Consider the following 24,071-nt stretch of genomic DNA (forward strand, 5'->3'; position numbering starts at 1 on the left):
AGGCAAAATTCACTGCGCGCTCTCTGGGATTAGGGGTTAAATCCTAGTTTCTGGTGCTGAGCCATGGGTCAGATCAAGCTCGGTCCGCAAACCTCAACGCAATGAGAAATCGGGTAATCTGGTGAGGATCGCCCACCCCGCGGAACGCCCGCGCCCCAGCCAACCAGAAGCTGCCCGCTCACAATCGGATTCCGCATTGTGCGCGGAACTCTCCGCGGGGCGCGTTCTAGTAAGCGAGGCGCTTCTGCTGCAAGCGGAGGGGGAGGCGGGCGAAAGCAAGGGACGCCGACGCTGGCCTCATTTTCTGCCCTTTGGAAGATCAGCATTTTCCCTTTCGTTGGCTGGCCTCTCTGAAAGGAAGGTCGAGGAGTCCGCCGTCGCGCAAGTTGCGCGGCGGTTAGAAGAAGACGCTTGCGAGATCCTGTCCCGCAAAAGTAGGGAGGCAGCGCTGCGGCTGGTGCCCGGAGGAAAGTGAGACTTCTACTTAGCCCAGGCTCCGTTATTTCCCTTCCTTCTCTCCCTGTGCTCTCCAAATAATTGTTGTCAATCACATCTGAGCCCTCTTTCCCCATCAAGCCTCTCCTAATTTTTCCCTTATTTATGCGATCGATATTCACGGTTCTTAAAAAAGCATCATAACTAAGGTCCCTGCCCCCAGAGGTTTACAGTTTCTATGCTGCAAAATAAGCAGGCGGGAGGGTGGACCCAAGGGGTCAGTGCAGTTGAAATGGGAGACGCATTTATTATTATTATTATTAATTTTCAGGTATTGCATTTACTGTATATCCCACTTTTTTCTTCCAGGAGCTCAGGGTGGCATACATGGTTCTCCCCCTCCTCATTTTTTTTTATTAAAAAATAAATTTATTTGTTTGATTTTTCAGATTAAAGTTTTATAATCACATATCTCTCTCCTGGACTTCCCTCCTCCCCTTTGTGGGTCCTATTGTTAATCCTTTCCTCCTGCATCTTTTATGATAATCCAAATCTTTTACATCTCCTTTATGTCCAAAATTCACCATTAAACTACAAATGTTATTCCAACCCTACTAACAATTATTTATTTATTTCTATACCGCTTAATAAAAATCTCCAAGCGGTTTACAGCATATTAAACCTCTTCATTAGGGCTGGTGAGTCTGGGCCTCGCCCCCTAGGCACAGGTGGATTTTAGCTGTTTACAATGGTTTTTAGGATAAATTAGAAATTTTCCCCATCCCTAATTAAAATTTTGGTTTTCCTGATTTCTGGTTCTTCCGGTCATTTTAGCCCTTTTTGTGATAATCCGTCCACTTCTCCTGCCATTCTTCTCCCCCTCCTCATTTAATCCCCACATAAACTCTGTGAAGTAGGTTAGGCGGAGAGGCAGGGACTGAACCCCCCTCCCCCAGATCATCAAGTGAGCTTCATGGCTCAAGTGGGGAGATTTGAACCCTGGTTTCCCCCAGGTCCTAGCCCAAGACTCTAACCACTGCACCACACTGCCATGAGACTCCAACGGTGCTTGGAAGTGTGTGGGCAGTACCTGATGAGTTCAGGTGTAAATAGACTAAGTGACACCCCCCCACCCCACTCCGCCCTCACCCGCTCCCAAATTCTGGGCTTGGCAAACGTCAGTCAACCTTGCAACTCCTTCATGCCAAGACCTAACGAAATGTCTAGAATGACCCGCTTGGAATGGGTCGGTTTCCATAGAAATGGCAAGAAGAAGGTTTGTGCCCCCACCAGTACGTGCTCTCTTCCATTTCTATGGAAACCCAAGTCCTGAATGGGTTGGACAAAGCTGTGCCATCTGTTGCCCCCCCCCCCCATTATAGAAGGAGAACAAGCTCTGTGATGCCATCAGGATCATGTTCTCCCGTTAAGCTCAGAGAGCCATCTGGGGTGATTTCGCCTTCAGGGAAGCAGAGGAAAAGGGGCGAGGACCAAATTTGCCAGTACGATGGAGCAATTGCTGATGGTCCCTTGCTTCCGAATGTACATTTGCTCTTCTTTTCAGGGCACGGGTCTTCCTTCAAGAAACATATTACCTTCGTTTTGCTTGACGGAGGCGACTGACATCAACAGGAGAGAGAAGGAAGGCATTGACTAAAATGGCGACTGGAACTACCCTGGTAAACTCTTAGACTGCTCTGGAATGACTCTTGAAGACATCTTGTGTTTAATTACACGGCACATTTATTGATGGGCCACAGTTGTCACCAACGTCTTACAAAAGATGACATTGGTACCAGTGGTCCCCCCCCCTTTTCTGAGGCCGTTTCCACATGTGGGTTTTGTTTTGTTTTTACATGCGTGACACACAATTTCAGTTCAGGCAACTTCAGGTTCCAACTCTTCAATGGATTGGTTGCCGTGGGATGCAGGGCCTTTTTTGTGGTAGCCCCAGAGCTCTGAAACTCTCTTCCGAAGGATGTCAGCTGGTCTCCCTCTCTGACAGCAGAAAAAGGTGGTTTTGTTTCCTCCCCCCTGAGTTCTCCACTGGTATCTCCACTGTTGCTGCTGCTGTTTTAAAACTGCCCAAATAGGAAGATGCTTTCTTTCTCTGCTGGGATTTTGGAAGCTGGGGCCGGGGGGCCGGGCGCTTGTGGGATTCCCAATAGGGTAGGGCACCTGCTATGCTTCGGCCCCATCAAATGGCTTTTGTTGGTGGGAGATATATAGGAATCATCATCATCATTTATTATTTATACCCCACCCATCTGGCTGGGTTTCCCCAGCCACTCTGGGCGGCTTCCAACAAAACACTAAAATACAGTAACCTATTAAAAATTAAAAGCTTCCCTAAACAGGGCTGCCTTCAGATGTCTTCTAAAAGTTTGGTAGTTATTTTTCTCTTTGACATCTGATGGGAGGGCGTTCCACAGGGCGGGTGCCACTACCGAGAAGGCCCTCTGCCTGGTTCCCTGTAACTTGGCTTCTTGCAATGAGGGAACCGCCAGAAGGCCCTCGGAGCTGGACCTCAGTGTCCGGGCTGAACGATGGGGGTGGAGACGCTCCTTCAGGTATACTGGACCGAGGCCGTTTAGGGCTTTAAAGGTCAGCACCAACACTTTGAATTGTGCTCGGAAACGTACTGGGAGCCCGTGTAGGTCTTTCAAGACCAGTGTTATATGGTCTCGGCGGCCGCTCCCAGGCACCAGTCTAGCTGCCGCATTCTGAATTAGTTGTAGTTTCCGGGTCCCCTTCAAAGGCAGCCCCATGTAGAGTGCATTGCAGTAGTCCAAGCGGGAGATAACCAGAGCATGCACCACTCAGGCGAGACAGTCCACGGGCAGGTAGGGTCTCAGCCTGCGTACCAGATGGAGCTGATAAACAGCTGCCCTGGACACAGAATTGACCTGAGCCTCCCTGGACAGGGAGGTTTGAGCCTTTTGAGCTTAAAACAGGCCCCCCTCCCCTCTCTTTTCCCCTTCCCTCCTGATCTGCCCCGATCCGCAGCGCCAGAAACAATCCCGCTCCAGGAGCGAGAACTCTGACTACACTGAGAAGGAGAAAGAGATGATGGCCGAGATTGAGCTGAGGAAGCTGCAGCAACAGTTCCGGATCATGGTGGAGAACAGGAAGTCTTTTGGGATCAAGACTCAGCGGCAGTTGTTCCAGCAGGAGTAAGTGGGGAAGAGTTTTGCAAGGGGGGTGGCCACATGAAGGGACGTCCACAGGGACCAGAGGTGGGGAAGCTCAGGCACAGGGGCCAAATGCGGCCCCCGGGTCTCCATGTTTGGCCCTCAGAACTATCCCCAGGAGTATAGCCCTTGCTTTTCAAAGGCAAAGGTGCCAAATCCGGGGTTTTTTGCCCCAACCCCCACCTGTCCTGGCTCCCATCTGATGAAGGACATGGAATTACATCACGGTTTCCGCCAGAAGCTTTAATGACCACTGCAGATGTGCTATTGACAATCAATCAATCAATCAATCAATAAAATCTCTCCTATAGAAAAACTATGGAAACGTTAGGTAAAGCTAAAGGGACCCCTGACCATTAGGTCCAGTCGTGACCGACTCTGGGGTTGCGGCGCTCATCTCGCTTTATTGGCCGAGGGAGCCGGCGTACAGCTTTTGGGTCATGTGGCCAGCATGACTAAGCCACTTCTGGCGAACCAGAGCAGCGCATGGAAATGCCATTTACCTTCCCGCCGGAGCGGTACCTATTTATCTACTTGCAATTTGACGCGCTTTCGAACTGCTAGGTTGGCAGGAGCAGGGACCGAGGAACGGGAGCTCACCCCGTCACGGGGGTTCGAACCGCTGACCTTCTGATCGGCAAGTCCTAGGCTCTGTGGTTTAACCCACAGTGCCACCCACGTCCCACTACGGAAACATTAAAAGAAGACATTTTTTAAAAATCCTAAAGAAAAAGCAACAGCACAGTGGCGGCTCATTTTCCCAACAGCTCCTTAGGAACTCGCCTCCCTCTTCCCCTTAGTGCACATTCCTTAACTACCATTGTGCACCCGTTCTGTTTGGGGCTGAAGGAAGGTCTGTGTTACATATTGCCATGTTGACTTAGATCAATATCACCAGCCCCAGTCCCCTTTTCTGGACCAGACCCCCTCTTTCAGATGCCCACTGGCATTAAGACGATAGCCTCCCCCTGTGGGTTGGTTCCAGCATCCAGTATTTGAGGCGCACTGTTCCTGTACATGGAGGCTCTGCTCTCGTTCCCGATGGCCATTGGTTGCCACTTTTTACGGATCCACCCCATCTCCTTTTAAAGCCATGTAGGTGAACCTCACCCCCCTTGCACATGCGTCCCGTTGTGCGGAGAAGTATTACCAAACGCACGGCGCAGTTGTGGGCCTCCATTGGTGCGTCTGTGCAGTGTTTGATGTGAGGATGCACACTCTTAATCTCTTTCCCTCCTCTGCCGCAGGAGGCAAATCCACGCCTTGAAACAAGAGCACGACGAGATCAATTTACTTCTGAGCCTCACCAAGTCGCCTCGGAACCTTTTCATCGACGACCGCAACTGCATGGAGCTTAAATTCCTTTTGCAGACCAAGGACGAATACGACGCCCTCATCAGAGCCACCAAGGCCTTGATCTCAGAACTGGATGACAAGGTGCATGGTGGGAAATGCCGGGAGAAAGCAGAAAGCCTAGAGTCATAGTATCATAAAGGTAAAGGGACCCCTGACCATTAGGTCCAGTCGTGGCCGACTCTGGGGTTGCAGTGCTCATTTCACTTTATTGGGCAAGGGAGCCGGCGTACAGCTTCCGGGTCATGTGGCCAGCATGACTGAACCACTTCTGGCGAACCACAGCAGCACACAGAAACGCTGTTTACCTTCCCACCGGAGTGGTACCTATTTATCTACTTGCACTTTGACATGCCAGAAGTGGCTTACAGAGCCAGAGTCGGTCACGACTGGACCTAATGGTCAGGGGTCCCTTTACCTTTACCTTAAATTGGATTTAGAACAATAAGAAAAGAGAATAAGATAGTAAATAGTTGGAAATAATTTTAGATTAAGAATGATATTGGAGAGCTGTTCCATGCAGATAGAATGAAATTCAGAACGGAGGGATCTGAAGAAGTCAATTAATAATGTAAGAGAAATTGGGTTTTTAAGGGATATGTGTTTAAGATTCCATTTTTTTTGTTTTTCTTGTTTAGTACTGTATTGTGTTTTATTTTGTGTGTTTTTTCTTTTTTCTATGTTATATTTATTATACGTAATTGTGGGGTTTTTTTGAAAAAATAAAAACAGATCGGAACAGCAGCAGCAACATTTAACGTGTCTGTATAGACTTGTCTAAACAGAAATGGGGGGGGGGGAGGCACCAAAAAGTGGGTGTCTATGGGGCGAAGCGGAGGGACCCGGGTAAACTGGTCCTGAGCTATTCATATAAAGGTCTTCCTGGATCTCTTTTGTTTCAGATCATGGAACTGGAGAACAAGATTAAGAAACAGAAAATGCTGGTCATCAAACTGAGGCAGGAGTATGACGGCAGGTGGCTGCAGAAGCAGATCCAGCTCTTGGAGAATCGACTCAACCACGTGAGCTGTGGCCCCCCCACCTCCGCTGGTCCAGACCCCCCTCCTGAGTCCCACACCTTCTGCCTCTGCTGAGTACCAGAGTCTGCCTCCTCGGGGAGGTGGCAATGAAATAATCTCACCCCCTGTGAAAAACCGACGTTATAAACCCAGTTAAAAGCAGCGGGAACTGTTTATATTCTGCTCCCAAGCTTCAGGGGAGCATCCTGCAACACACACACACTGTGCTGGACCCGTGGGTTACTCGAGAGGCGAGGTCCAAGTCCGGTCCATGGTCAAAGGTGCAATGGGGAGGCAGTCTGTAGTAGCTGAAGCTGGGTGCAGGGCAGGGAGTCGGGTGAAGTCAGGAACAGGCTTGCAAGCAGGGAGCCAGGGCGGGTCAGGTGCTCAGGCAGGAAAGCAGGACAGGGTTCAGGCAGGAACTAGCAACCAACAATGTTGCTCCCAAGACTGGGGCTGGGCGGCTTTTATCTGCCCCGAGGCATAGGGCAGCCCCAATCCTCTGGTGACTCGCCCCTCCTGGCCTGGAGACGAGCACTCCTCCTGCGGGAACTTAGTTCCCTCCGCCTCTCTGCCCTGAGCCTCTGTAGCTCAGGAGAGGCTGGAGGGTCACCGGACCCAGAGGCAACCTCAGCTTCCCCTGATGGGGCTGAGAGTGGAGCACCTGCAGGCAATGGGTCCTCCATCACCTCAGGAGCCAGAGCAGGCTCAGCTGGTGCCTGCACCTGAGGACCCAGCACAGGTGAGGACCCTTCAGGCTCAGGCCCCAGCCCCGGCTCAGCTGGTTCTGGAGGCGGGGAATCCTGTGCAGGCTGGGATCCCTCAGGTTCAGCATCTGAGTCAGAATCCCAGGCCATCACACACACATGAGGGAAGGACCAGCAGACTTGCAGGGACCCCACGTTTTGTAGAAGGACCCATTTATTTATTTTTCGGGGGGGGGGGGAATCCCAAGGAGGAGAAAATGTTGCACAATATCCCCAAAAGATCTCAGTGGCACAGGATGCTGAGAGAAAAACTGGGTGGGAGGGGTGGGGGACCTCAGACCCAGGGGCCAAATGTGGCCCTCTAGGGTCCTCTCTGGCCCTCATGTCTCTCCCCAAGCCACATTCCCTCTCTGCAGGTCACACCTCTCGCTACCTCTGCTCCACATCTTCCTAGGATGTGCCCTCGAATTCCAGCCAAAGTAAACGTATTAAAAAACAACACCCCATCTAAAATCATGACTATTCCTCTAGATGGCACAGACTTATGCCAAGGTGGTTCAGCACCTCTTTGCAGGAAGAAGGTTTTGCAGTTTAGGACAGTCATAATATTAATAATAATAATAATAATAATAATAATAATAATAATAATAATAATAATAATAATTCATTATTATTTATACCCCACCCATCTAGCTGTGTTTCCCCAGCCACTCTGGGCGGCTTCCAACAAAACACTAAAATACAATAACCTATTAAACATTAAAAGCTTCCCTAAACAGGGCTGCCTTCAGATGTCTTCTAAAAGTTTGGTAGTTATTTTTCTCTTTGACATCTGATGGGAGGGCGTTCCACAGGGCGGGTGGTTCCCTGTAACTTGGCTTCTCGCAGTGAGGGAACCGCCAGAAGGCTCACTGGCACTGGACCTCAGTGTCTGGGCTGAATGGTGGAGGTGGAGATGCTCCGTCAGGTTTACTGGACCGAGGCCGTTTAGGGCTTTAAAGGTCAGCACCAACACTTTGAATTGTGCTCGGAAACGTACTGGGAGCCAGTGTAGGTCTTTCAAGACCGGTGTTATATGGTCTTGGCAGCCGCTCCCAGTCACCAGTCTAGCTGCCGCATTCTGGATTAGTGGTAGTTTTCGGGTCACCTTCAAAGGTAGCCCCACATAGAGCACATTGCAGTAGTCCAAGCGAGAGATAACCAGAGCATGCACCACTCTGGCGAGACAGTCTGCGGGCAGGTAGAGTCTTAGCCTGTGTACCAGATGGAGCTGATAAACAGATGCCATGGACACAGAATTGACCTGTGCCTCCATGGACAGCTGTGAGTGCAGAATGACTTCCAGGCTGCGAACATGGTCCTTCAGGGGCACAGTTACTCCATTCAGGACCAGGGAGCCCTCCATACCCACCCGCCCCCTGTCCCCCCAAAACAGTATTTCTGTCTTGTCAGGATTCAACCCCTTCCACATTTTGCTCTTTCCAGGTCACGGTTTATTTTGACACCATCCTGATCACCAATGCCAAACTCCGCGAGGAGATAGAGAACCTCCAGTGCCAGAAGTCTGTCTTCGATACCATCTACTCCCGGCTTCACAAACAGCTAGAGCAACAGAGGAAAACGATGGACTTGTCTATTGTGCAATCGACGCAAGCCTACGAGCAAAGGTGAGAGCACCTGGTCCCAGGTTCAAATCCCGCCAGGTTCAAATCCTGGGATCCGCCCCGCCCCCCACCCGAAACCCCGTAGAGATGCTACCAGTCCTTGTTGTTGTTTAGTGGCTTAGTCGTGTCCAACTCTTCGTGACCCCATGGACCAGAGCATGCCAGGCACTCCTGTCCTCCACTGCCTCCCACACTTTGGTCAAACTCATGCTGGTAGCTTCGAGAACACTGTCCCACCATCTCGTCCTCTGTCTTCCCCTTCTCCTTGTGCCCTCCATCTCTCCCAACATCAGGGTCTTTTCCAGGGAGTCTTCTCTTCTCATGAGGTGGCCAAAGTATTGGAGCCTCAGCTTCAGGATCTGTCCTTCCAGGGAGCACTCAGGCCTGATTTCCTTCAGAATGGATAGGTCTGATCTTCTTGCAGTCCATGGGACTCTCAAGAGTCTCCTCCAGCACCAGAATTCAAAAACCAGACAATGTAGACAACACTGAACCTGGTGGGACAGTAGTGTGACTGTTAAAGGCAGCATCCCTGTGTTCCTGTCCTATTTCTGAACATGCATTTTCATGCATTGCAGGGGTTGGACTAGAGGACCTTTGGGGACCCCTTTCCAACTGTGATTCTATGATTTGCCCGTCACCACCACTTCTGCCCATTTCTAGGGTGGAGGCCCTTGCCAGGATCTCTGCGATGAAGGAGCGGCGCTGCAAGGACATTGCACAGTTCAACGTTGAGTTTCGGGAGCTGGAGCGGATCTACAACCACGAAACCAAGCTGAAGGCTTTCATGCTCATCAAGCTGATGGACCGCTCGGAATTTGAGGAGCAAGCCAAAAAGGAAGAAGGTACCACGCATTGTTGTAAACAAAAATCTGCCCTTCCCCCCCCCTTATGGGGAATCCAAGAGCCCATATAGAGTCCTTAAGTGGGTTCCCTATCAGTAGGAGAACATAACAGAGGCCAACCAGAGAATATTGAGAAGCAAAGCAGCTAGTAAGCCTGATCTTTATTGATCTGTTGCAACAGGGTCCTCACTCACCACACGCAGGAGGGATCAGGAACCCAGAACAATGGTGCGCAAGCCCTTCTATAGACTTTTGGAATTGCCCACCCTGTAGCTCAAGACCACCCCAAAAAACAGGATACATACATCACAGAAGGAGGCGGTCTACAACAGAAATCCTGTTTGGCAGGATACCTGTTAATGGTCACTGATTGCTTTACCAGGGCAGCCTGGCCATTCTTTTGTGATGGTTAATACTTTTAGTTCCTGAATCCAGGTCATGGGCTCACCTTATTCATACACAAATACGTCTTTCAGACAAGATTTGTAAGCAAAAAGACAAAGGGAAGGTTTTCCCCATTTCCTTCCTCCTTGCAAATAAATATATTGAGGTCAATTTGGGAGAGTCAAAATGGCTTCAGGATTGCTCTCCTGTGCTATTTCAGACATGTGGTTTATATACTTGTGTATGTGCTTGCCTTGTACATTTATAAACATTTGTTTTATATTAGGGACTTTAGAATTCTTACAACAATATGCTTTGAATTTATGCTTTAAAGTTATGATTTAAAGGCTTGCTGAAGACACTCCTGTATTTATGAAAAGAATAGATTTAAAAGTTCCTGCTGTTAGGGTCTGCTTTGCAAATTTTAGCCAGTTGCTCAGCCTTTGGGCTGCTGAATGTGTGAAGCAGAACACACTGGCTGCTGAAAGCAAGAGGATGGATCCTGTGGGCGGTATTCAGTCATGGTGCAGTCATGAAACTGGCTTATATCCCGGCCTGTTTGGTTGCTTGACACCACAGCTTCCATGACTTTAAATTTTAGCTCTTTAATTGCTGCCTTTAGTGGGTTGAGCAATTGATAATAATAATAATAATAATAATAATAATAATAATAATAATAATAATAATAATAAAATTCTATTTACCGTATTTTTTGCTCTATAAGACACACCAGACCACAAGACGCACCTAGTTTTTGGAGGAGGAAAACAAGAAAAAAAAATATTCTGAAACTCAGAAGCCAGAATAGCAAGAGGGATCTCTGCACAGTGAAACCAGCAATCCCTCTTGCTGTTCTGGCTTCGGGGATAGCTGCGCAGCCTGCATTCGCTCCATAAGACGCACACGCATTTCCCCTTACTTTTTAGGAGGGAAAAAGTGAGTCTTATAGAGCAAAAAATACGGTATATCCCGCCCTCCCCAGCCAAAGCTGGGCTTAGAGCGGCCAACAACAGTAAAATAATACAGCATTCTAAAATCAATTCATTATAAAATCAGTTCAAATCCAATTGATGGCAACCATTGGGCTGGAGTTCTGTGAAGAATTACCAAAGGAGGGGGGTCAGGCTGTGCCTTGGCCAAAGGCCTGGTGGAACAGCTCTGTCCTGCAGGCCCTGTGGAAAGATGTCAAGTCCTGCAGGGCCCTAGTCTCTTGTGACATGACAGAGCATTCCACCAGATCGGGGCCACAACCAAAAAAGCCCTGGCTCTGGTTGAGGCCAGCCTAACCTCCCTGTGGCCCGGGACCTCCAATATGTTTTTGTTTGAAGACTGTAAAGTCCTCCGTGGGACATACCAGGAGAGGCCATCCCGTAGGTACGAGGGTCCTAGGCCATATAGGGCTTTAAAGGTTAAAACCAGCACCTTAAACCTGATCCTGTACTCCACTAGGAGTCAGTGCAGCTGGTATAGCACCAGGTGAATGTGATCCTGCAGTGATGTTTTTTCATGAGTGTTGTGAGTCAGTGAGAGTGAGTTAACCGGCTTGATGCCCGAGTCTCCTGCAATTCTTGGGGTCCCGGATGCAACAAGGGTCAAAAATCAAATGGAGGATTCCGCTGTTGAGTTACCCAGGCAAAGGGCACAAGAACCACCTAAGTATGGTCCTTTGTATAACGAAGGAAGTAGCTTTGTGCCGGAGGGCAAATGGGTGGGTCCCCTCCTTCACCTGGCTGGTGGTGAGAAAGACCAAGACAAAGAGTGTGTGTGATCTGAGCCCGAAAAGGCAGAAGCCAGACAGTGAGAGCCATGCTTGATTTCTGTTTAAATCCAGGGCTGTGGCTATGGGAGAAGCAAGACCTTCTTGGGGTGTTAATGCTATGAACCCCTCTATCTTAGGCTCAGGTTGTATATACGTGTAAATAAACCATAGTCTCTGCTGCCCCACATTCTGCAAGGAAACACAAACCTGTCAGGAATGAGCCAGCTCCCAGTGAAGGTTTGCAGCCAACTGCAGAAAGCAGCCAGGAACAGGGAGACTTAGATGTTAGGCAGGGGAGAGCCGGCCGCTGCAGACTGCTGCTCTTCCTGACCTTGATGGGTGATAAGGCAGTAGCTGAGAGCAGGCTAGAACACGGCCAGAGCTTGCAGGAAGCACATATAGGGGAGAATATATTCAGAGACAGCCTCTCAGACCAGGGAGAGGGTGGAGCTGATCCACTCAGTCCAAAGAGTCGGTGAATGGGAGGGCTGCTAGACAGGAAGCAAAACAAGAGACGTGAGAGTGGTAAGTTCAATATCTTCTGTAGATCCCGGAAGGAATCTTCAGAAGGGTCATCTTGAGTAATGATGCTAGAGGCTTTGTTAGAGCCGTCCAGAGTTATCTGTTTGTCTTGGCAATAAATCCTCCTTTTTAATTATCTACGCTTACTGTGTTATCAACCTGGGAACCTGGACTTCTGACAGAACCCTGGGTAAGTGCCTGGAACCCCCTGGAGCCTTGCACCCCTCGGAGACTGAGGTGGCAAGAGACAATTTTATGAACCCTCCCCCTTGAATCCCTTCCAGCTCTCAAGGCCAAGAAGCGAGCCAAGACCAAGGGGGAGAGCTTTGAGAGTTACGAGGTTGCCTACATGCGACTGCTGAAGCTGACGGAAAATGGGGACATTGACCTGCTGGTGGAAGATTTCATTGAGAAGGAGGAGAAGAACTTTGCCTACTTCAGCTATCTCACCGAACTGAACGATGACAATGAGAGGCTGCAGAAAAGGATTGAAGACATCCAGGTCTCCTCTCTGCCCTTCCCCCTCCTACGCCCCTCACTGGTCCCTGGTCCTCTGGCCCAGGCTGGGCTCTGGACTGCTGATCCTGCTGCAAGTGGGCTGTGTTTTGATTGAGCAGTAATAATAATAATAATAATTTTTATTTATATCCCGCCCTCCCCAGCCGAAGCCGGGCTCAGGGCGGCTAACAACAATAAAATAGTACAGCATTCTAAAATCGTCCGGTCCCAGCTCCTGCCGGGAGTTCGAAAGCACTCTTAAGTGCAAGTAGATAAATAGGGACCACTTTATAGCGGGAAGGTAAACGGCGTTTCCGTGTGCTGCGCTGGTGCAGGTTCGCCAGAGCAGCTTCGTCACGCTGGCCACGTGACCCGGAAGTGTCTCCGGACAGCGCTGGCCCCCGGCCTCTTAAGCGAGATGAGCGCGCAACCCCAGAGTCGGTCACGACTGGCCCGTACGGGCAGGGGTACCTTTACCTTTACCTTTACTAAAAACATTTCATTATAAAATTAATTCAACTCAAATTGATGGCAACCATTAGGCTAAAGTTCTGTGAATATTGCCAAAGGAGGGGGTCAGGCTGTGCCCTGGCCAAAGGCCTCGTGGAACAGCTCTGTGTTGCAGGCCCTGCGGAAAGATGTCAAGTCCTGCAGGGCCCTAGTCTCTTGTGACAGAGCATTCCACCAGATTGGAGCCACAGCCAAAAAAGCCCTGGCTCTGGTTGAGGCCAGCCTAACCTCTCTGTGGCCTGGGACCTTCAGGATATTTTTATTTGAAGACCGTAAGTTCCTCTGTGGGACATACCAGGAGAGGCGGTCCCGTAGGTACGAGGGTCCTAACCCATATAGGGCTTTAAAGGTTAAAACCAGCACCTTAAACCTGATCCTGTACCTTAAACCTGATCCTGTACCCCACCGGGAGCCATTGCTCCTGGTGGCTCCTGGATTGAAATAGCTTGGCCACAGCTGTTTATGCCCTGGTAACCACACAGTGCTGCAATGCCCTCGGCTTGGTATGGAGGCTCCAGCTGACGCAGAACATGGCAGTCAAACGCCCGCCAGCATGTAACACATTGCTTGGGGGTCTGCCACCGGCTGCCGGTTTGCTACAAGGCACATTCAAGATGCTGGTACTGCCATCTAAGGCCCTGCGCAGCTCAGAAACGGGTTGCTTAAGAAATGGCCTCCATCCTTGTACAGTCATACCTCGGGTTACAGATGCTTCAGGTGGCATTTTTTTGGGTTATGTACGTGCCGAAACCCGGAAGAACCATAACAGGTTACTTCTGGGTTTTGGCGGTCGCGCATATATAATAATAATAATAATAATAATTTATTATTTGTACCCCATCCATCTGGCTGGGTTTCCCCAGCCACTCTGGGCGGCTTCCAACAAAACACTAAAATACAATAACCTATTAAAAATTAAAAGCTTCCCTAAACAGGGCTGCCTTCAGATGTCTTCTGAACGTCAGGTAGTTGTTTATCGCTTTGACATCTGTTGGGAGGGCGTTCCACAGGGCGGGTGCCACCACCGAGAAGGCCCTCTGCCTGGTTCCCTGTAGCTTTGCTTCTCGCAGTGAGGGAACCGCCAGAAGGCCCTCGGCGCTGGACCTCAGCGTCCGGGCAGAATGATGGGGTTGGAGACGCTAAATGGTGCTTTGCGCATGCGCAGAAGACCAAATCACAACCTGCGCATGCACAGACACGGCGCTGCGGGTTGCGAACGTGCCCCCCACACAGATCACATTCACAGCCTGAGCGTCCACTGTACCTCCCAAATCAGTCAAGTACATTTTTGTTCCAGCTGGTTTTCCCAGCAGGATAAATGGGTCTACAAGTCTTCCTGTTAGGGTTTTCTTTTTGCTTTAAGCCAGTGTTTCCCAGACTTGGGTCGCCAGCTCTTTTCGGACTACAACTCCTATCATCCCTAGGAAGCAGGTCAGGGATGATGGGAGCTGTAGTCTTAAAAACACCTGGAGACCTAAATTTGGGAAACACTGTTTTAAACGTCCTTTTTTGTGTGTTTTTAAGTGTTTTTAACTATTTTATGTGTAAATTGCCTTGAGATGGTGGCTTGGGAGGTGATTAAGAAACCAGTTGCAATAATAATAAAATAAAGAATGTGCGTGAGAGAAACATTTCAGGAGCTACAATTGACTCATTGCTGCCACCATGTAGCCAATGAAGGGACTACAAGATGGCTAAACCTCTCTATCACAATAAAAAATTCCTTCCAGTAGCACCTTAAAGACCAACTAAGTTAGTTCTTGGTATGAGCTTTCGTGTGCATGCACACTTCTTCAGATACACGTGTATCTGAAGAAGTGTGCATGCACACGAAAGCTCATACCAAGAACTAACTTAGTTGGTCTTTAAGGTGCTACTGGAAGGAATTTTTTATTTTGACTATGGCAGACCAACACGGCTACCTATCTACCTCTCTATCACCACCAACTACTCTTTTGGTTGGGAGTTGGACCATAGCTGTCAACGTTTCCCTTTTTTAAAGGGAAATTCCCTTATTCCGATTAGGATTCCTCGCAAGAAAAGGGAAAAGTTGACAGCTATGAGTTGGACCAAACCACTTGATGTACGCTCTCAAAATGCTTTCACCAACACCCACCCATGAATCCTGGAATGTGTACCAGATTCCTTCTAAAAAGGAGCCTGCAACATCGACAGCTACAGGAACAAAAACAGAATTCTCTGATTAATCCATCCATTAAAATATTTTATCTTGTTATTTCCATTTGCTTATACATATTCATGCAAAGGATGAAAGGGAAAAAATAAAACAAATAAATAAAAACTATAAGCTTGCAAAGGAGTAAACTATTTTACTCTGATTAATCACCAGCTATGCTATATGACCATCAATACCCATGGAAATTAATGGACCTACAGTCCTTAATAATTATACAGCCTAGGCAGGAGGCACCAACTCTTTTGTGCCCCTGTGTGCTTAAGTGGATATCTATTGGCAACAGAAGGTTTCTTCTTTCAAGACTAGCATTGCACTCAGGTGGCACATAATTCCAACTTTTCTTTACCTATTAATTTTCACATTTTATGTGATCTTTCAGACAAAGTGTGTTGTAAGGTGCATCATACAAATGTGACACTAGATGGTGATGGTGAGCTATGGCAAATTCAATATATTTTTCAAAACGTTTCTTTAAAAAAGCACTTTCACAATTTTTTAAATGTGTGCCTAGATTCCACCCTAATTCTGGAAATCTAGCAAGCAGGAGCGACACCGACAGGATAAAGGGAGGAGCTATGCATGTTGCTCCACCCCTTTTGCCCCTGGCCCCGCCCACCAGCTGCATGTTGGCCCCTGGAAACTTGCCAATGAGAAAATATGGCCCTTGCAATTTGGGAGGGAAAGGTTCCCCACTCTCTGCCTGAGGCCCTTTGTGCCCTTCTGTGTTCTGTAGAATGAAATCAGCAAGCTGAAATCCGAGCACAAGAAGGCAGAAGACATCGTTCACGGCAACATGAAAGAAGTGGAGGTAAATGGGGCACATGTGGGGCTGACCTAGGGGGTCCCGTCGCTGTGGGGAAAGGCTGCAACATTTGGGACTTTCGAGTCCCATAGCTCAGAGGCAGCGTGTCCCGGGTTCAATCCCCAGTGACATCTCATGGGAGGGGTTGAGAGCTGCTGTCAGTCAGCACGGACAGTGCCAGATTTACATATAAGCCAAACAAGCTATAGCTTAGGGCCCTACTCTCTTGGGGGCCTGGGACGCAGGTGATGCTGTGGGTTAAACCACAGAGCCTAGGACTTGCCGATCAGAAGGTCGGCGGTTCGAATCCCCGCAACGAGGTGAGTTCCCGTTGCTCGGTCCCTGCTCCTGCCAACCTAGCAGTTCGAAAGCACGTCAAAGTGCAAGTGGATAAATAGGTACCACTCCAGTGGGAAGGTAAACGGCGTTTCCGGGAGCTGCTCTGGTTCTCCAGAAGCAGCTTAGCCATGTTGGCCACATGACCCGGAAGCTGTACGCCGGCTCCTTCAGCCAATAAAGCAAGATGAGCGCCGCAACCGCAGAGTCAGCCATGACTGGACCTAATGGTCAGGGGTCCCTTTACATTTACCTTTACCCCTGACCGTTAGGTCCAGTCGCAGATGACTCTGGGGTTGCATGCTCATCTCGCTCTATAGGCCGAGGGAGCCGGCGTTTGTCCGCAGACAGCTTCTGGGTCATGTGGCCAGCATGACTAAGCCACTTCTGGAGAACCAGAGCAGCGCATGGAAACGTTGTTTACCTTCCCACCGGAGTGGTACCTATTTATCTACTTGTACTTGACGTGCTTTCGAACTGCTAGGTTGGCAGGAGCAGGGACCGAACAACGGGAGCTCAACCTTAAAAGGGAACAGGCATGACTGTTGTGTGTCACATGCCTGTTTACTTCCAGCACAGTCTAGGAACTTCCGTTTGTATATAGCTTTTGTATTGCCTCTGTTTTGCTGGACACGAAGGGAAGCAGACATGTTTTTTCCTTTGTTCCTGCTGCTGAATAAAATGCTGTAATATACTGCTTACACATGGCTCTGTCCGCCTCTTCTGCTGTGAGAAGATTTACACACTCTGCTGATAGAGCGTGCACGGGTCTCTAAACGTATCTGAGGCTCGTGTCGCTGATTGATGCTGTTCCAAGGGAGACCGGTGATCGTCCAGCTGCCGGCCAGTGGCTGGAGCCAGCTGGGGGCCTGCCTAATGCCCCTGTCTCCCTGGCAGTATCCCAATAGCTCTGATGTTATGTACTGAGTTGAATAGGATCTAAAAGGCAGCAGTCTGATTGGTCCTAGAACAATAGGGTCCAGAATGCAGCAGTCTGATTGGTCCACAGGAGCCACCCAATCCAGCTCCAGGTGGAAGTGAATCCGCAACCTGATTGGCCTACAGGTGAATCCCGGAATTAGCCAATCACGTGGGGCCCATTGTGTAAATAATGTATATAAAGCAGACATTCTGGGGGAACTTCCATTCCTCCTCACCGCTATTAGCTGAATAAAGAGCATGAAATCCACTCTCGACTCCGAGTATATTTCACCTGACCACCTCTCCTTTGGCCCGCAGGATAAGCTGCAGAAGACCACGGAAGAAGCCAACCTGTACGAGTACAAGCTGAAAGAGAACAGAAAGATCCTGGACCAGCTGAAGCAGGCGGTGGACTTCCTGTTCAAGGAAACGGGCTGCGATGCCACCCAGATCAGGGAGCACCTGGGCGAGACGGGGGAGATCACAGATCAGAACCTGATGCAGTATTTCAGTGAGTGATGGGACCCTGTTGTTGTTGTTGTTGTTGTTGTTGTTGTTGTGTTGTTGTTTAGTCGTTTAGTCATGTCCGACTCTTCGTGACCCCCTGCACCAGAGTACGCCAGGCACTCCTGTCTTCCACTGCCTCCCGCAATTTGGTCAAACTCAAGCTGGTAGCTTTGAGAACACTGTCCCACCACTTCGTCCTCTGTCGTCCCCTTCTCCTTGTGCTCTCCATCTTTCCCAACATCAGGGTCTTTTCCAGGGAGTCTTCTCTTCTCATGAGGTGAGTATTGGAGCCTCAGCTTCAGGATCTGTCCTTCCAGTGAGCACTCAGGGCTGATTTCCTTCAGAATGGAGAGGTTTGATCTTCTTGCAGTCCATGGGGCTCTCAAGAGTCTCCTCCTGCACCATAATTCAAAAGCATCAATTCTTCGGCGATCAGTCTTCTTTATGGTCCAGCTCTCACTTCCATACATCACTACTGGGAAAACCATAGCTTTAACTATGCAGGCCTTTGTTGGAAAAGTGATGTCTCTGCTTATTAAGATGCTGTCTAGATTTGTCATTTGTCATTCTCCCAAGAAGAAGGCGTCTTCTAATTTTGTGGCTGCTGTCACCATCTGTAGTGATCATGGAGCCCAAGAAAGTAAGATCTCTCACTGCCTCCATTTCTTCCCCTTCTATTTGCCAGGAAGTGATGGGCCCAGTGGCCATGATCTTCGTTTTTTTGATGTTGAGCTTCAGACCATATTTAGACTATATCCAGACCATATCCAAACGGCGCCCTAGACCAGGCCCATCTCTTGGGTTGCTTCTGCAATGGACCCAGATGCACACCAGACACCAAAAAGCATCACGGGGCTGGCAACACCTCTGCAGGGTTTCAGGCACAGGATCTTTCCCTGGAGATGCCACTAGGATTTGAACCTGGGACCGTCTGTCTGCAAGGGAGACACTCTGCCACTGAGCTATGGCCATATCCCTGCAAATCTCCATTGGGCAAGAACAACCCACATTGCTGGAATCCATTGCCCAGTAGCTCCAGCAGGCAGCATGGTTGGTTGCTATAAATGATGGGAGTTTTAGTCTAGCAAGATGTTTGAAGCTCTCTGCCTTCTTGGGGAGCAAGGAGCTCTCTGCATTCTGTTTCTGGAGGGCCCAGGATGCTCTTGCAAGATCTTGCAGGGCTGTTGGGAATATCCCAGACCTGGTGCTTGGAGAGGGCCTTGCTTCCCAAGAAAGGTGGAGAGCTTAAAAGGTTTTTATGGACCAGGAAACCCATCCCAAAAAGAGCGTTTAAGCTCTCTGCCTTGCTTGCATTTAACTGGTGGGATTTCAGCCCTTCAAGCAGCCTTCAACCATGTATGGTTAGAATGGCACAAGTTAAATGTGTGTTAAGTTAAATGGGTTACAGGTAGGTAGCCGTGTTGGTCTGCTGTAGTCGAAACAAAACAAAATAAATAAAATAATAGAAAAATTCCTTCCAGTAGCACCTTAGAGACCAACTAAGTTAGTTATTGGTATGAGTTTTTGTGTGCATGTGATGCGTGTTAAGTAATCTTACAATTGCCACATTGACCTCACTTTGTCCCCAAATTCCGACTGCGGAAAGTTAAAGTGCGGCTTATATTTGCGACCTTACAGTATGCAGCCAGGAGCAGCGAGGAAGGGAGCAACTTATATTGGGGTATTTTTTATTTTTTCTTCTCCCCCCCCCATCAATTTTAAAGGTGCTTCTTGTATTTGGGTGCGGCTTATATTCAGGCCAATACGGTATAATCATAATAGTGGATGCATTGCAAGAAGCAATCCAGATCTACTTGTGTTGCCTTTCAGCTCGATCTACTTTTCCCTGTGCACAGGCGCGGGCAAATGATTCGTGGGCAACTTCAGCTGTGTTTTCTGTGAAGTCCCATTGTACAACACGGAGCTTGCATGCCATTCTCTTGAAGCAACTTGTGATTTTCAGTGCTCCTACATGCTTAGCTTTGGGAAAGACAGGGGTTAAAAAGACGCCCTTGCATGCAGATTCTGTAGCTCCAGGACACTGGCGACTGTGGGCACTATGGGATGTGATCCATGAGAGCCAGTCAAGTACAACCTTCCTTGTAATGCTAGAGAAGACATGCGAGGGAATGTTTGGTCCAGCCACTCAAAACTTCCTGTTCCTCCTGGCTGGAGCATCCTTCCTTTTGCATGTGATAGAAGGTGGGCGTGACCTTACCTGTCCAGGTAACAAAAGGGCGAGTCACGCAGCACACCTCTCTCTTTTTGACTTCCTTCTTCATTTGACCAGCTTTTAGCTAGGACTGTTCTGCTAGCTTTCAGCTAGCTTTCAGCTAGCAGAAGCACTGGGATTATCCCCCCATATGGGGTAGATCCACATGTACATATCGGTAACTAAGTCTGCCTTCAGGAATCCAACTGTGAACTGATGTGAGTAAACTTCTTTTGTTGACTTTGAATAAGATTGCCGTGTCTTTATTCTTTTAAGAGGGATTCAAGGGAACTTACCAGGAACGTACAATTCAATCTGAGACAGGTTGAATTGTACAATAGTGAGAGGCTCACACGAGCCTGCAACCAGCTATCTGCTGTGCATGTAAAAAGGGGGATGTAAAGTCTGCTAAGTAAAGGAACTTGCTAACGCATGTTAGGAAGGATATTAATAAACAATATATCCTCTCCTGCCACTCTGAGCATTCCCACAGAAACAGCAAGGGGTCTTTGACCCCTGGTGACCTCCAGCCAATAGGCCACTGGGCCCATCACTTGTCTCCTCCCTTCAGGCATCTTGGAGAAGAAAAGCAACGACCTCTTGCTGATCGAATCTTTCCTGCGTTACAAGGAGCTGGAGGGGGAGCTGGACTCGGTCCCCATGCTGAACCCCTTTTTGGGTGGCTCCGCCTTCCTGAAGAAACTGGAGACCATTAAGATTGCGCCACCTTCTTTCAGTGTCGATCCCTTCGCGGAGACGGTGGAGCCCTGTAAGTAACTGTGGCTCTGATGCAGAGGACCGTGAGGCAAAATGTTTCTAAATGCTCTCAATATATGCAGCAGGCCTGCAGTCGGGGGTGAAACGAGGCTTTATTTCACCTGGGTCAAAGACACCCCATGCATTTGCGTACACACACACACACACACAGAGAGAGAGAGAGAGGGGGGGGGGCTGGCAGCCCTCTGGAGGCTTCATCCAGGGCAAAAAACCTGGCTAAGTCCCCCCCATAGCCACGACTCTACCTGCGGCTTACATGTGATTTACTTGCACAATTGCAGCTCTGCAGGGAGTGGTAGGTGGGAAAACAAGAAACAAAAATAATATTTTTTTATTTATACCCCGCCCATCTGGCTGGGTTTCCCCAGCAACTCTGGGTGGCTCCCAACAGAATATTAAAAATAGAATCACACATTAAAAACTTCCCTAAACAGGGCTGCCTTCAGATGTCTTCTAAAAGTCAGGTGGTTGTTTATTTCCTTGACATCTGCTGGGAGGGCATTCCACAGGGCGGGCGCCACTACCGAGAAGGCCCTCTGCCTGGTTCCCTGTAACCTCACTTCTTGCAGGGAGGGAACCGCCAAAGGTCCTCGGAGCTGGACCTCAGTGTCCGGGCTGAACGATGGGGGTGGAGACGCTCCTTCAGGTATACTGGGCCGAGGCTGTTTAGGGCTTTAAAGGTCAGCACCAACACTTTGAATTGTGCTTGGAAAACCTACTGGGAGCCAATGTAGGTCTTTCAGGACCGGTTTTATATGGTCTCGGCTGTGCACCTGGTCCTTCAGGGGCACAGTTGCCCTATTCAGGACCAGGGAGTCCTCCACACAGGCCCTCCTCCTGTCCCCCCAAAACAGTACTTCTGTCTTGTCCGGATTCAACCTCAATCTGTTAGCCGCCATCCATCCTCCAACTGCCTCCAGACACTCACACAGGGCCTTCACCACCTTCACTGATTCTGATTTGAAAGAGAGGTAGAGCTGGGTATCATCCGCATACTGATGAACACCCACTGGGGATCATCGGCCAGCGCAACCAAGCAAACAAATGCAGAACTGGGTAGGGGAGAATGGACAGTGGGAAGGGGCCATGCAAGATCTCACGTGACCATCCCAGAACCCTGTGAGCAAGGAGGAGGGCTTAAAAAGCTCTTTCTTTGTGGGGGTTTCCCATCACTGAAAGAGTTTTCAAGCCCTCCATTTTGTTTACTGGGCTCTGGGAAGAAGAAGAAGAAGAAGAAGAAGAAGAAGAAGAAGAAGAAGAAGAAGAAGAAGAAGAAGAAGAGTTGTTTGGATTTGATATCCCACCTTTCACTCCCCTTTGGGAGTCTCAAAGCGGCTAACATTCTCCTTCCCCTTCCTCCCCCACAACAAACACTCTGTGAGGTGAGTGGGGCTGAGAGACTTCAAAGAAGTGTGACTGGCCCAAGGTCACCCAGCAGCTGCATGTGGAGGAGCGGAGACACGAACCCGGTTCCCCAGATTACAAGTCCACTGCTCTCAACCACTACACCACACTGGCTCTCTGGGAGGCTCCTGTGGCATCCCACAGCCTTCCAGAAGCCTTGCATGGCCATCCCAGAGTCTGGTGAGGAACGGATAGTCTCCATGGACAGGGAATGATGCTCCTGGACACCAGAGCATCTCCTGCTGCCAGCTGGCCTCCGCTGCCACCAGTCCCATTTAGGACTGAAATGCAAGGTGAGAGGTTGGCCAACCAGAAGATCATTTCCTGATCTTTCCCAAGGAAGACCCAAGTTTATGACGAGCTGAGCAAGGGGACGAGGGGGTCTTACTGGTCATCTGAAGCAAGCTTGAGCCTGGGCAGAGGGTGAGGAGGAGCAGGTGGCCAGGGGCTCAAATTCCGTTTTGTTGCAAGCTGTAATTAAAAACCAAGCCTAATGTTGCGGATTCCACCTCTAAGCTGCAACCCCTTGAATTTCCCAACAGTGGAGGGTCCTCTGGACCACAGCACCCTGCGAGCCATGGTCCTGCAGAACCTGGAGAGGGAGAAGAGGAAATCGCTTAAAACCTCGGTGGAGAGAATGGAGGCCAGCCGAGAAAAGAAGAAGTATTCCACCATACCCTAAAAGGAGGCAGGCAGGCACTCCGTCCAGAAAGCCCAGGGATTCTCAGCCCAGTTCATAGACTATGTATGGGTGTATATATATATATATTTATATTTTTAAAAATACTAAATGGGATGGAGTACCAAAATGGGCTCTCTTTTGTAAACATAAAAGGTTATTAATAAAGGACACGATTTGACTTTCGCATTTCTACAGTCTCTGCAATGTTCTAACCTTTGCAATGTTTTACTTTTACTATCGGGACGCGGGTGGCGCTATGGGTTAAACCACAGAGTCTAGGACTTGCCAATCAGAAGGTCGGCGGTTCGAATCCCCACGACAGGGTGAGCTCCCGTTGCTCGGTCCCTGCTCCTGCCAACCTAGCAGTTCGAAAGCACTTCAAAGTGCAAGTAGATAAATAGGTACCACTCTGGCAGGAAGGTAAATGGTGTTTCCGTGTGCTGCTCTGGTTTGCCAGAAGCGGCTTAGTCATGCTGGCCACATGACCTGGAAGCTGTACGCCGGCTCCCTCGGCCAATAAAGCGAGATGAGTGCCGCAACCCCAGAGTTGGCCACGACTGGATCTAATGGTCAGGGGTCCCTTTACCTTTACTTTTACTATCAAATATTTCTCTCCATCTACTGGCTGAGTATGATGGTGGGCATCTGTCTGCTTCTGTTTGCAACATAGGGGCAGAACCACACATGCACCCACACATTTCTTTAAAGCTTTTTTTAAAAAATATTTTACACAAAGTCTGCTTTGAGAGAGATGTGCTGCCGCAGATTTGGGTGAACTCAGCAGCTGGAGGGGAGCGGGAGTTTTCCCCTCTAGAAATATGTGAACAGAGCTGTCCACCTTGACCTTGATGTGCCTGCAATGCATATTGATTTTTCTTTTTAATGCTTGGCTTTTGCACAGCCAGGAGATTGGCTGGGTCCATTAGCCAGGGAAAACCCAGGGATCTATCCGAGCATCTGTTTGTTTCTTCCAGTGACAGTAGTAAAGCTCGGAGGACCAGGATGGGGCTGGGCTAGCCGAAGGGAAGCTCCTGGCAGCACTCAGAGGGGAAATGTTATGTACTGAGTTAAATAGGATCCAAAATGCAGCAGTCTGATTGGTCCTAGAACAATAGGATCCAGAATGCAGCAGTCTTATTGGTCCTAGGACAATGCAGCAGTATGATTGGTCCGCAGGAGCCACCCAATCCAGCTCCAGGTGGCAGTGAATCCGCAACCTGATTGGCCTACAGGAGAATCCTGGAATTAGCCAATCACGTGGGGCCCATTGTGTAAATAATGTATATAAAGCAGACACCTTGGGGGGACTTGCATTCCTCACTAGCATGAGCTGAATAAAGAGCATG

The 24,071-nt window shown here is 49.2% G+C and overlaps 1 protein-coding gene across 1 annotated transcript; it reads left to right on the forward strand.

Annotated features, from left to right (window-relative positions):
* Nucleotides 1–223: 223 nt before the first annotated feature.
* CCDC63 (coiled-coil domain containing 63) lies at nucleotides 224–22,903 on the forward strand. Its single transcript, XM_083514283.1, has 12 exons — nucleotides 224–471; nucleotides 2,000–2,114; nucleotides 3,442–3,608; nucleotides 4,874–5,063; nucleotides 5,882–6,001; nucleotides 8,191–8,372; nucleotides 9,033–9,214; nucleotides 12,164–12,381; nucleotides 15,818–15,892; nucleotides 17,462–17,654; nucleotides 20,434–20,631; nucleotides 22,586–22,903. The coding sequence occupies exons 2-12, from the start codon at nucleotides 2,094–2,096 to the stop codon at nucleotides 22,723–22,725; spliced, it is 1,686 nt and encodes a 561-aa protein (XP_083370409.1). The 5' UTR covers nucleotides 224–471; nucleotides 2,000–2,093; the 3' UTR covers nucleotides 22,726–22,903.
* Nucleotides 22,904–24,071: the final 1,168 nt, after the last annotated feature.

Source organism: Podarcis liolepis (genome assembly GCF_965112155.1).
Source record: "Podarcis liolepis genome assembly, chromosome: 7".
Lineage (NCBI taxonomy): Eukaryota > Metazoa > Chordata > Lepidosauria > Squamata > Lacertidae > Podarcis > Podarcis liolepis.